The 13073-nt window shown below is 47.6% G+C and overlaps 1 protein-coding gene across 1 annotated transcript; it reads right to left on the reverse strand.

Moving 5' to 3' along the window:
* Nucleotides 1–1234: 1234 nt before the first annotated feature.
* LYZL4 (lysozyme like 4) lies at nt 1235–6565 on the reverse strand. The gene is made up of 4 exons (XM_060163906.1): nt 6427–6565; nt 6173–6322; nt 2836–2914; nt 1235–1304 (listed from the first exon to the last, which is right to left on the reverse strand). Exons 1-4 carry the CDS (start codon nt 6563–6565, stop codon nt 1235–1237), a joined length of 438 nt encoding a protein of 145 aa, XP_060019889.1.
* Between the last annotated feature and the right edge of the window lie 6508 nt (nt 6566–13073).

The raw sequence follows: 13073 nt of genomic DNA on the forward strand, positions 1-13073 counted from the left end.
TGTTGTTTCGTTTTAAAAGTGCAGAAAATGAAAAGGGGGAAGCCACAAACAGGCACTACAGCATTCTTTGTAATGGTTTAAAAAATGGCTGTAGCTAAAAATCTGACAGTAGGGGGAAAAGTTAAGTAAAAGCTGGTGTATTCATCCAATGGCATGTTAACTGGCCTTAAGATTTCATTCTGAAGGCTCTAGCCTTCAGACAGGCTCTCTAGGGCCACTTCCATTCTTTCCCTCCTGTACAAGGGTCCCCCATCATAGCTTGGGTTCCCGCAAATGAACTGGCTTCCGAGGAACAGGTCCTCTGCTGCTACTACTGCTTCCATGTCTCAGGCATGTGCGCCCTGGAAGCCCAGACTGTCACCTGCTGCTCCACTCCGTGCAAGGATTCTGTGAGCCACGAAGCTTTGGAAATAAACCCCTTTCTTCTTAAAATGGAAATACATGTAGGGAAAGGTTCACTACCATGCTCTTCCTTTCTAAAAAGTGAGGTACAAAACTCTCTCTAGAGCATTATCACAGCCTTGTTGGAAAAGAAGAAAAACCCCAATCAGAAAAAAGACCGAAAGGGAATGCAGCCAAAGCATGACAGTGACTGATTGCCTTTGGCTTCTAAGATCACAGGAGGACTCTCCTTGTTTATGTTTCTGTCTTTTGCACAAGTTCTCTAATACAAGTATGTGTTGACAAGTTTTTAAAACTTAGCATTTCGTAAGAAAGATCAACTGTCACTGGAGTCTCTCCACAGAAGTGCAGAGAGGATTTTTGTGGTCTCCTCCCTGCCACCTGGGTGTCCCAGTGTGGACACCGTAGCTGGAGCTGGGAGTCCTGCTGACACTGGCGTCTCTTCCTCTCTTCTTTGACTCCCCTTCCCATCCTCTGTATCTTTTCTTCCTTTCTCTATTAATATTGACATTCATGGGCACGTCTTATTTTCCAGATGTTTTCCTTCCTTTGAATCCTCCACCTGAGATTAAATACTAAGGAAGCGTGATAATGGTAAATAATGATTTTCATCGTAACAATCACAGTATAGTAGGACAAGTGGAGCCCTTTGAACCAGGTTGAATAGTGGTTTATTCTGCATCCTGCATCCCTGCATGAAGCAAATTTTGCCCTTTTCCACCTGGAGCCATCAAGCAGTGAGATAATCAACGGGATGAGTGAAGGCAGTGAACAGGAGAGCATCTTCACTAGGAAGATGCCAGGGGCAAGTGCAGCGAGGGCTTCCCAGTAGCTACGGCTTGCATCCGTCCAACCACCGCTCCAGAGTGTCAGAGTCCTGGCAGTTGAGGATCCAGGAGGTCCTGCGGGGAGGAAGGCCAGGGAGAGAGAACCGGAGGGGGCTCCCCATACTCACAGCTCGGCATCTCCAGGGAGCTCAGCCCCCGCTGGCCAATTTAAACCCACTGCCTGGCCCCTGGGACATGTGAGTGGGCACAGTTCTGAAAGCTTTCTTGCATCCCAAGTATGTCTCTCTCGCTGGCTGGCTCCACCACCCGCTGGCATGAGAGCTGGTGCTTCCTCCATCCTGCTCACGACATCTCCCCTTCCCGTAAACCCCACACTGCAAGATGGAGAGGCTGAGCTGTGAACTGCGAAATCCTTCTCCAACCCTGCAAAGCATTTGTAGCTTCTCTGAAGTGAGCATCAGAGAAGCTCTGTGACATGTATGGTGAGTACTGGGCAGATCCTAGTCCTGAAACTGGAACACTTGTCCCACAGCCGTGGCCTCTTGTTACCTTTCCATGCACCTGCTTCACCCCTCACCTTCCAAAATTCCTTCCAGCTCCTCAACCTTTGTCAGCTGGACTGAGTTTCTCTAACCTTTTCTCCTGGTCCCCCAAACATGACCCTCCTATTCCCAGCCCCTTGGCCAGAATCCAGACCCCAGGTCCTCCTCTCCCATCCTAGAAGTGGTGGGGGTCACCAGGCCACTGCAGGCCATTAGACATCAGTTCGTCCCATCCCTCGACCGGGCATGAAGCTTCATGAGTCTTCCAGGGTAGGGGGTCACACAGTTGGAGAAGGGGCGGTGACCCCCTGGCCCCTCATAGCTACAGAGCAGCAGGGAAAACACACACAGACGTATTTTCAGAAATTGCAGTGCCCTCCATAGCCCCTGGCAGGCACTGCAGAAGGGACTCCGCGGGGAGGCAAGTGGGGGGAGCCTGGGTCTTCTCCCTTCCTGTCCGCCCCAAGTTCCACAGAGCAGCCTGATCTGAGCTTTGGAAAAGCCATGGCGGCTTATTAGCTTAATGAGAGCTCACTTCACTGGAAATCCTGAGCACGTAAGAGACCTTGATCAGACTGGCCCAACACATCTCTACTTAGTGCCATACAATGAAGATGGTTTTGGCTCATTAGTGCTTGCCCTAGGGGGTCAGCCAAGCTTCCAAATTAATTGGAAAGTCAAGACTATGCATGAAAGATATTTCCAACACCCAGAAGACAGTTAACATTAACAAGAGGATTCCCACTTTAAAATGCAATCTATTAAATTAGTGAGAAAAACAGGTTAACGAATAAGGGGTGTTGAGACCACCGACCAGCCGTTTGAAAAATATGAAGGTGGATGCCCTGTCTCACTTTTTAATACCAAAATAATTTCCAAGAGGGACCAACATTTAAGTATAAAGCCATGACAATTCTATTTTATAATTTATTTAACAAAAACTTAACATAGGGTATCTTGTGCCAGGGACTGTTCTGATATAGAGGGAAACATGGCTTGATTTCTTTAGAATCTTTCATCTTAATCTTGGTTGCTATACACGTACAGTCCCAAACCAGTGGGACTTGATGAGTGGGTGAAAGTCATTAATACAGGCTACTTACCACGCTCCCATTCCTCTTTTTCCTTTTACAATTTTCTTGGCACATTCAATTGTCTCCTTTAAATTTGGATTCAGTAAAGGTGTGAAAGAAGAAAATGAAGTGGAATGATGCTGTGTCACCACTTGGCAGCTAAGTCAGAGTGATGTCAAGGAAGCTACCAGGGGCTCGCGTTAGAGAGGCTTCCATGTGATTCCAAGAATAAATCTATCCCTGTATTTTTCTCAGACAACACTGGGAAGTAGCAGGATGTGGTCATCTTTTACTAAATCTATTGATTTTTTCTTATAATCCTTATAATGATATTTTCATTAAAAATGTATATGATGGGGACTTCCCTGGTGGTCCAATGGTGAAGAATCTACCTTCCAATGCAGGGGACATGGGTTTGATCCCTGATCGGGGAACTAAGATCCCACATGCCGCGGGGCAACTAAGCCCGCGTGCCACAACTAGAGAAGAGAAAACCCGCACGCCACAACTAGAGAGAAGACTGTGCGCTGCAAGAAAGAGCCCATGTGCCACAACTAAGACCCGATGCAGCCAAAAAAAATGTATATGTATAGTGAATATCCTGTGCTAGGCTATAGAAGAAGCAGTGGAGATAGAATGAGAAACACAATAAATCCATCTCTGCCTTCATAACGCCTACAGTCTGGAAGGGGGTAGATAAAGATTATAGTCAATTATAATACAAAGGATACCTGGAACCATGGGGGAATGCAGCATTGAGTGGGGACACCTAATTCAGAGTTGAATTAGGGTCAGGGAAGGGTTATTGGGCCAAGAGACATCTAGTGGAGTAGGTAAGGAAAAGGGGTTGAGGACATCACAGAAGGAAAACTGTTCCAGGCAGAAGGAACAGCATGTGAGAGGGCCCAGAGGTGCCCCTGAAGAACCAACATGTCTATGCATCCATCCTTCCATTCCCTCCTTGGACCGTGGAACCAAGACCTCCCACATGGGACCCCCTCCTTCTTGCCCGCACTACAGTCTCCCCCCTTCCATAACCTAGTCCGATTGCTTCTCCTTAAAACATTATTTCATTGCCCCCTTGTTGCCCGGAAAACAGAACCTCAAATCTTTGGCTTAGTCCAACTTTGCCCAACGTGGCTTTCCACTTCCACTGCTTTCCTCCACGACCCCACCATTCAAGACATGTCAAGGGGCAGGAGGCAAAGACAGTGCCAACCCTGATGGTACCGATACCCACAGCTTGGGGGTCATGCACAGATCCTCTTCCCAGACTTTGTTCGCACTCATCTCCCAACCTGCATCTGCTCATCCAAAAGTATAGTCCTTAGAAGTCTGTCACTGACCACCTAGCCCACTGTGCCCTCTCCTCTTTTCTGAATAAAACGTCACTTTGATTCGGCACTTATCTGTTATCTACATGCATACAAACATACTGACCTGCATAGTATGCACGCATACATACATGTATCAGTCCTAATGCCCAACTATCTTGTAAATTCTTTAAATAAAGGAAAATTGTGTTCATCAAGCACCAGACACCATGCTCAGGACTTAAAACTTGTAGAGGCCTTGTGGGAGCACCCCTCACTCCCCTCCCCCCCAAAAACCTCATCCCTATTCTGACCTGTAGCTCATGGATTAGTTTTGCCTGTTTCTAAACTTTATATGTGGGTTCATATAGTACGTACTCTGTGTGACTACCTTATTTTATTCAACATTATGTGAAATTTATCCATGTTGTTGCTTATAGCTGTAACTTACTCATTTCCATTAATGTGTGATTAGAAAAAAAAAGAACATATTTAGGAAACCATTCCTTCATGCACTTTGATTTTTAAAAAGAGTCTCTAAATAAGAATATACCATGATCTATTTATCCATTCAATTGTTGATGGACATTTGCTCCAGTTTTGGGGTTTTATTAAAAAAAAAGCTGCTAAGATCAAATAAAATAAAATAAAAGCCTTGTCAGGTAGGTACTATTATTAACTCCATTTCCTTTTTAAAATTTTATTATTTATTTATTTAGTTTTGGTTGCGTTGGGTCTTCGTTTCTTCACGCGGGCTTTCTCTAGTTGCGGTGGCTTCTCTTGTTGCGGAGCATGGGCTATAGACACGCGGGCTTCAGTAGTTGTGGCACGTGGGCTCCAGAGCACAGGCTCAGTAGTTGTGGCGCATGGGCTTAGTTGCTCCATAGCATGTGAGATCTTCCCGGACCAGGGATCAAACCCGTGTCCCCGGCATTGGCAGGCGGATTCTTAACCACTGCACCACCAGGGAAGTCCCATAACTCCATTTTCTAGATAAGAAAACTGAGGCTCAAATCACATAACTAGTGATTATGTGGAGGTAGAGCCAAGGTTCTGTCTGCCCTCAAAGCCTGTGCTTTTTCTGTTCCCCACCCTGCCTGACAGGAAAACTATGCAATTCCTCTGAATTGCCCCCAGTACTTAGCACAAGGTCTAGCCCCTCTAGATGGTGCCTTGTGAGTCCTGTTGGCTTGTGGTTACAAATTCCCAGGGAAGACTGTCTTACCCCTTTTGTTAGAGTGTCTTCCCTCTGGAGTTTTCTAGCTCATCCCTTTCAGCTGACAGGGTAGCTCTCAGGGCTCTCAGGTCTCTTTGGACGTTGCCAGTGCGCCTGCGTACTTGCTCAGACCCTGTCTACACAGTGACCTCAAACCCCCAGGGTCATCATCGGCTTCAGTCTTCACTTACCTATCTGCATTCTTGCTCCTCTCTTTAGCCTCTAGGGATTTCTTACTTTCTTGCCAGTTCAGCTAGGTACTTTAAAAGATGGGGGGTTTTCTGGTTTTGTTTTTTTACTTTTTTACATTTTATCTAGTGGGAGGGTTTTTCAAGATATCTAGTCCACCGTATTTTCATCACAGCACTCAGTACCACCTCTATTACAGATAATTGTATTGGATTCTGGAGATAAACATATATAACCTTCTTATGAGACATAAATTACAGCCCATCTTCTCCCGGTGATCACTCTGCCTGTCAAAGTGGCAGCCTCCGCTCCCCTTGAAGAAGAGTGTCTTCTATATCAGGCCCAGCCAGAGCCCTCTGCCCTCACCCGTCAGGCTCCTCCCTGCCTCCCCCTCTGCCCACCTGCACGTGGGTCTCCATCGCTGCGTCCCAGGCTGCCCAGCCTGACTCACCGCAGCCCCTTCTCCTCGCGGACCTTTGGCAGTGCAGTGCTCTGCTTGGCCTCCCTGGGGTCCACCCTGGATTTGGTTCAGCCCCGTCTTTGCCGGGCCCTCCTTCTCTCAGCTCCAAACTTGTAAGCGCTGGCCAGCCCTCTGAGCTCAATGCGGCCGCCCCCGCGGGCCCCAGGGTGGAAGGAGGGAGGGATCTACCAGAGCAGGACACGTGGCAGCAGTTCTTGCCGTGGTCACACCGGTCACGGTTGCGGATCTGAAAGAAGCCGTAGCCGGTGTAGTCACCGCGCAAGCTGTCGTAGGCAGCAGTGGGATTGAACTTGCTCTCAAAATAAGTCAGGCACACCCCTAAGATGGAACGGGAGGGGTGTGGCTCAGAGGAGAGCTGGGGAATCCTCGGCAGGGGGCAGTGGGAAAAGACGTGAGGAGTGGGGCTGAGAGGGGCTACTTACAGTTTTCGAGGCTGTAGCCCTCAAAATCACTCAGGCCTCCTTCGTGGAGCTTTTTAGCCACCACACAGCGCCCCAAGACAGCAGCGCCACTTGGAACCACCAGGTACCCAATGAGGCAGGGCACCATGGACGCCTTCATCCTCTCCAGCTCAGGGTGACGGCCGCCAGGTGAGTGGATGGAGTCACAGGTAATTCTCACCGAGATCACTGGGACTCTGGCCGAAGAGAAGGGTGCTGTGGGACTGGGGGTGTGCAATTCAGGGATGCCCTCCTGGCTTAATCACAATACCTCTTCCCATCCTAATTCTGTGTTTCGTGTCACTGCAAACCCGTGGTACCCAAGGCCCTGCCTCTCCTCCCCTTCACCTCCTGTTTTCTCAGGAAACTGCTCTCTCCAAGGTCTCCTTCCCACCCCCCACCCCCATTCTTTCCCTCCAGCAAAACCCAGTGGATGCTTCTTCACACTCATTTCTCCTGACAGTAGATACAGATGCTCAAATGCTTTTTTCCTCTTTACTGTGAAAGCAGAACTTGTTCATGAAACACATTTTGGAAAATAGAAAATGAGAAAAGAAAAAAATAACTCATCACGGTCCCACCATGATGAGCACAACAGCCACTGTCTGTTGAATTATTTCCACCATTGCCGTTTATCCTGGAATATATTCTGAGCTGTGGTCTACAAACCAAACTCCAGTGACCTTTTCTCTCATTGTCCTCACAAGGAGACCTGGTCCAGCCCGGACCTGCCAGTGATGAGCTGGGTCGTCATTGGAAAGAGCAGAGAAGTCTCTTAGCCTCACAGCACCTCTGCTTTCACTCCTCTCTTCCTCTTGTTCACCTTCACACCGTCACAGTCACCTTGCACATTTCTTTGTACCTGCCCATCTCATTCCCACCCAGGTCCTTTGCACCTGCTATCCCTTCTGCCTGGAACATGATTCCCCCAACCACCACAGAGCTTGCTTTTTCCTGTCATGGTCTCAGCTCAAACAAGCTCACCACTTCAGATAGGATTGTCTGACCACGTCCCCATCCCAGAAAATAGTTTTCATTTTCTTCACAATGTAAATAAATTTCAGAAAGTTCCTCGTTCATTTGTCTACCTCCCATACCAGCGTGTAAACACCAGGCATGCAGAAAACTGGCCTGTCTTGTCCTCTGCTTTAGCCTCAGAACTTAGAACAGAACCTGGGGCACGGTAGGTGCTCAGTGAATCTTTGATCAATGAATGAATGAATAAATGATTGAACAAAAACCTACTCTTCCCAACAGGACTGTCATCGGATGAGCAATAAGTGAATGTGCTGATGAGCATCTCCTGCAGCTGGGAATAGTCATGCCTGTCCCAGTTCGTGCCCACTGTACACCCACTTACCATCCTTCTGCGGGCCCTTGGCGCCTCCTCAGGGGAAGGGTAGAGCAGCCACTGCAACAGGCTCGACGTTTATTGCAGGAAAGTCGCTCTGTCTACACTCCGCTCCCTGGATTTTTCAGATGTCATTTCCTTGATAACCCGTTTGCCTTCACCCAAGAGCTTCCAAACCCTAAGTCCTTCTTCGTGACCTGCTCTTTTAGAATCTTTTCTATGACATCAGTTGCTATGCACCAGGGTATTCTGAAACAGGGAGGGGTTGGTCACCAGCACATTTGTATTAGTTTTCTATTCCTGCTATAACAAGTCACCTCCAGCTTAGCAGCTAAAACAACACAAATGTATGAACTCAAAGTTCTATAGGTCAGAAGTCTAACAGGGCTCACCAAGCTAAAAGCAAGGTGTTGGAAGGGCCATGCTCCTTTCTGGGGGCCCTAAAGAAGGATCCACTCCCTTGCTCATTTGGGCTGTTGGCAGAACACAGTCCTTGTAGCTGTAGCACCGAGATCTCTGTTTCCTTGCCAGCTGTCAGCTGAGGGTCATTCCCAGCTGCCAGGGGCCATCTGCATTTCTGGACTCTACCTCCTTCCTCTAACTTCAAAGACAGCAAGGGTGGGTGAAAACTCTCTTTCACGCTGAATCTCATCTGCCTCTCCTTCCATTGTTGCATCTCATGGACTCACCTTCTGCCTCCCCTCCTGCTTTTAAGGACACATGGGATTACACTGGCTCGCCCAGACTCTCCAGGATAATCTCCCCATTTATGTCATTTGGAGTTACCCCCAAACAAGCTTCTGTCAGTGGGCCTGGACTGGCAGAGTCAGGGTATGTTCATTTCTACTATGGGGCACGCACACGCTGCTTCTGGGAGGTTTTCCAGGGGAGCGGCCCTGGCTGGGTCCTGGGATCCCCAGAAGTTCTGATGCTATAATCACTCTCTCAGGAATAATGTATCAGCCTCCATTCCTCACTTACTATGACCTAACTGAATTGGCATGAGGGGAGAAAACTGTGGCCTTGGGAGTCAATATCATAAGTGCTTATTGTCATCTGGACATTCTCTAGGTTCCGGGAGTGGCGGGGATGTGCGTGCCCTGAGGAAGGCGCACGGTGGGACCATCCTCTCCTGCAGCCCTAGAACCTGATGTAGTTTCCTTCCCTCCCTGGCCTGTAGTAATTACAAAGGGGGAAATGTGCTTTGCGTGGAGAAGTCTTGACAGCACCACTGTAACCAAGGTGTCAGGCTTGGCACTGACAGTAGTGGGATGGCCTGACATTACGTGTCACTCGTGCCCTACGGGGGAAGCTACACAACATCACACTGGCCCCTCACATTCTGTTCCCCAGGCCTGGTGACCCAGGAAAAGGCATCAATCATTAAGCTCCATGGTCCTGAGTCTTCCAGCAAAGCTGCTAGGATCCCTCCTCCCACAAGTGGAGAACACCTGCGTATACACGAAGGCCACCTTTAGCCCCAGAATACAGAGATGTGCGCATAAGGGGGCCCCTGCCAACTGTTCCATCACAGCTTTGGTTATTGCAAAGATCATTTGTCAACTATAATCCAACTGTAAGATGAATTTGGCTGCTTCAAGTCCCAAGTCCACTACAGGAGCCAGGATCCCTGAATTGGGGCCGGGATCAGCCACTTCTAAGTCGGGGACAGGGAGCCAGCCCTGAATCCCTGAGTTTCACCTGCTCTCGCAGGGCTGAGCCCTCTCGGTTTGCCCCAGCCCCGGGCTCTAGCCGGACTTCTCCCGAGCCTTCCCCAACAGATGGATCTCCATCTGCTCCTCAGACATCACCCGATAACACAATCTATAATTACGTTTGTATCTGTGTCAATATCTGCATCTATATCTGTACAGCGTCTGCAAAAAAAAAGAAAAAAAAAAGGCTGGAGACAAGAAAAGAGGCTGGCTAGCCAATCCTACAGACACTCAAAAACATGCAAGGTAGAAGTTCCCTTTGAAATGATCTAGTTTGCCTGTTCTCAAAACTGTTTCTTGCCAGTGAAGCCAGTGTCATGCAGAAACCCTTGATGACAGCTCACCTTCTTTGCTGCCTTTGCAAGTGGCCCATAGGGATGATATCAGGGCTTGAGGAAGATGTAACCAGTTCATCATGTTATTCGTATCTGAGTAAGGCAGAAACAGGACCAGGTCCGGAACTCAGGGCTTCTGCGCCCAAAGAAAGAGGTCTGAGAATATATTTTTGGTCATCCAGCCAAAACCATTCCTCCCTAAAAGAACCTCCGTGGTGGGCAGAGAGCCCTGAATTGGGCAGGACCCCTGTCTCTGGCCTAGGGGTGGGTGTATGACCTAGTTCTGGCCTGTAAGATGTAAGGGGAAATGCACTGAGGAGAGGGCTCCTGGGAATGATTTCCTTTTGGTAACAGACACAAAGAAGGAGAGAGTCCCATTCGAGCCCACCCTGCTTCCCCTTTGAACTCAGCCTCACGAGGGATGCTGCTGCCATTATTTGACATTAGGGGACCTAGAAAATGACACTGATACCAAATCAGAGCCTGATACCCCTGATCCCTGAATCACTATCAGCAGTCGCCCATCTCCAGACTTCTTCTTACGCGAGAAAAGCAAAGTTCTGTGGCGTGAGCCCCCTTTTGTCAGGCAATGTACCTTCTGCCGAAAGCATCTCTGACAGATTAAAGGGATTTGTGTAAATCTGCCACACGTTTATTTTCAAATCCAAGCATTTCTAGCTGTGGTGTTGCTTCCCTAGTTTGAAAAGATATTTTTACACTTCAGCTGAAACGGCATCAGAAAGAAAACAGCCCCACTTTTGTGTACTCACTGAGGGGTTGTCTGAGGCAAAGTGTGTTCGCGGAAAGGGAGAGGGGAGAGGAGGTGTTTTCTTCTATGAAAATTTTTGTTGTTGCCCATGTAGGACAAAGCCTCCTTCGGATGCTGAGATGGAAGGAGAAAGACTTCAGGCTGAACAGAGAGAGACTCTGAGCAGGAAGCAAGCAGGGGACACATCACGACTTTAAGTGCCGGCATCGCAGGACGGAGCCACCGTTAGGGTCCGGGAGCTTATGGGCCCACATTGCAAAGGGGATGAGGAACCCAGCAGGAACCACTGCAAATCAAAGGGCCCTCATCACAAAGAGGATGAGAAACCACCTCACACCAAAGTTCCCCCATCACAAAGGGGATGAGGAACCCAGCAGGACTCACCTCACACCAAAGGGCCCCTATCACAAAAGGGATAAGGACCCTTTGTGATGTGGGCCTTTTGGTGTGAGGTGGTTCCTGCTGGGTTCCACATTCCTTTTGTGATTTGGGCCCTTTGTGGTGAGGTGGTTCCCGCTGGGTTCCTCATCCTGTTCGTGATTTGGATTTAGTTGTGAGCTGGTTCCAGCTAGGTACCTCATACCCGTTGTGATGTGGTCCCTTTGGTGCGAGGTGGGTCCTGCTGGGTTCCTCATCCCGTTTGTGATGTGGACCCTTTGTGTCAGGAGGTTGCTGCTTGGTTCCTCCTCCCCTTTGTGATGTGGGCCCTTTGGTGTGAGGTGGTTTCTGCTTGGTTACTCTTCCCCTATGTAATGTGGGCTTTTGTTGTGAGGTGGTTACTGCTTGTTTCCTCATCCCCTTTGTGATGTGGGCTTTTGGTGTGAGGTCGTTCCTCTTGGGTTCCCTATCCCCCTTGTGATGTGGGCCCTTTGGTATTAGGTGGTTCCTGCTTGGTTTCATCCCGTTTGTGATGTGGACCCTTTGGTGTGAGGTGGTTTCTGCTTGGTTACTCTTCCCCTATGTAATGTGGGCTTTTGGTGTGAGGTAGTTCCTGCTGGGTTCCTCATCCTGTTTGTGATGTGGGCTTTTGGTGTGAGGTAGTTCCTGCTGGGTTCCTTACCCCGTTTTTTTTTTTCATTTTTTAAAAAAATTTTTTATTGGAATATAGTTGATTTACAATGTTGTGTCAGTTTCAGATACACAGCAAAGTGAAGCAGTTATACATATTCATATATTCACCTTTTTTTAGATTCTTTTCCCATATAGGCCATTATAGAGTACTAAGTAGCATTCCCTGTGTTATACAGTAGGTCCTTATTAGTTATCTATTTTATATATGGTAGTTTGTATATGTCAATCCCAATCTCTTACTTTATCCCTTCCTCCCTCCCCCTTCCCACCTGGTAACCATAAGTTTGTTGTCTACATCAGTGTATTCTCATTACCTTTTATTTTTATTTTATTTTATTTTATTTTACATCTTTATTGGAGTATAATTGCTTGACAAGGGTGTGTTAGTTTCTGCTTTATAACAAAGTGACTCAGTTATACATATACTTATGTTCTCATATATCTTCCCTCTTGTGTCTCCCTCTCTCCCACGCTCCCTATCTGACCCTGCTAGGTGGTCAAAAAGCACCAAGCTGATCTCCCTGTGCTATGCGGCTGCTTCACACTAGCTATCTATTTTACGTTTGGTAATGTATATATGTCAATGCCACTCTATCAATTTGTCACAGCTTACCTTCCCCCTCCCCATATCCTCAAGTCCATTCTGTAATAGGTCCGTGTCTTTATTCCTGTCTTTTTTTTTACATCTTTATTACAGTATAATTTCTTCACAAGGGTGTGTTAGTTTCTGCTTTATAACAAAGTGAATCAGTTATACATATACATATGTTCCCATATCTCTTCGGCCTTGCGTCTCCCTCCCTCCCACCCTCCCTATCCCACCCCTCCAACGGTCACATAGCACGAGCTGATCTCCCTGTGCTATGCAGCTTCTTCCCACTAGCTATCTACCTCACATTTGGTAGAGTATATATATCCATGCCTCTCTCTCGCTTTGTCACAGCCTACCCTTCACCCTCCCCATATCCTCAAGTCCATTCTCTAGTAGGTCTGTGTCTTTATTCCTGTCTTACCCCTAGGTTCTTCATGACATTTTTTCCCTTAAATTCCATATATATGTGTTAGCATACAGTATTTGTCTTTCTCCTTCTGACTTACTTCATTCTGTATGATAGGCTCTAGCTCCAACCACCTCATTACAAATAGCGCAATTTCGTTTCTTTTTATGGCTGAGTAATATTCCATTGTATATATGTGCCACATCTTCTTTAACCATTCATCCAATAATGGACACTTAAGTTGCTTCCATCTCCTGGCTATTGTAAATAGAGCTGCAATGAACATTTTGGTACATGACTCTTTTTGAATTATGGTTTGTTCAGCTGGGTCATATGGTAGTTCTATTTGTAGTTTTTTAAGGAACCTCCATACTGTTCTCCATAGTGGCT

Source organism: Lagenorhynchus albirostris, chromosome 10 (assembly GCF_949774975.1).
Source record: "Lagenorhynchus albirostris chromosome 10, mLagAlb1.1, whole genome shotgun sequence".
Taxonomy (NCBI): domain Eukaryota; kingdom Metazoa; phylum Chordata; class Mammalia; order Artiodactyla; family Delphinidae; genus Lagenorhynchus; species Lagenorhynchus albirostris.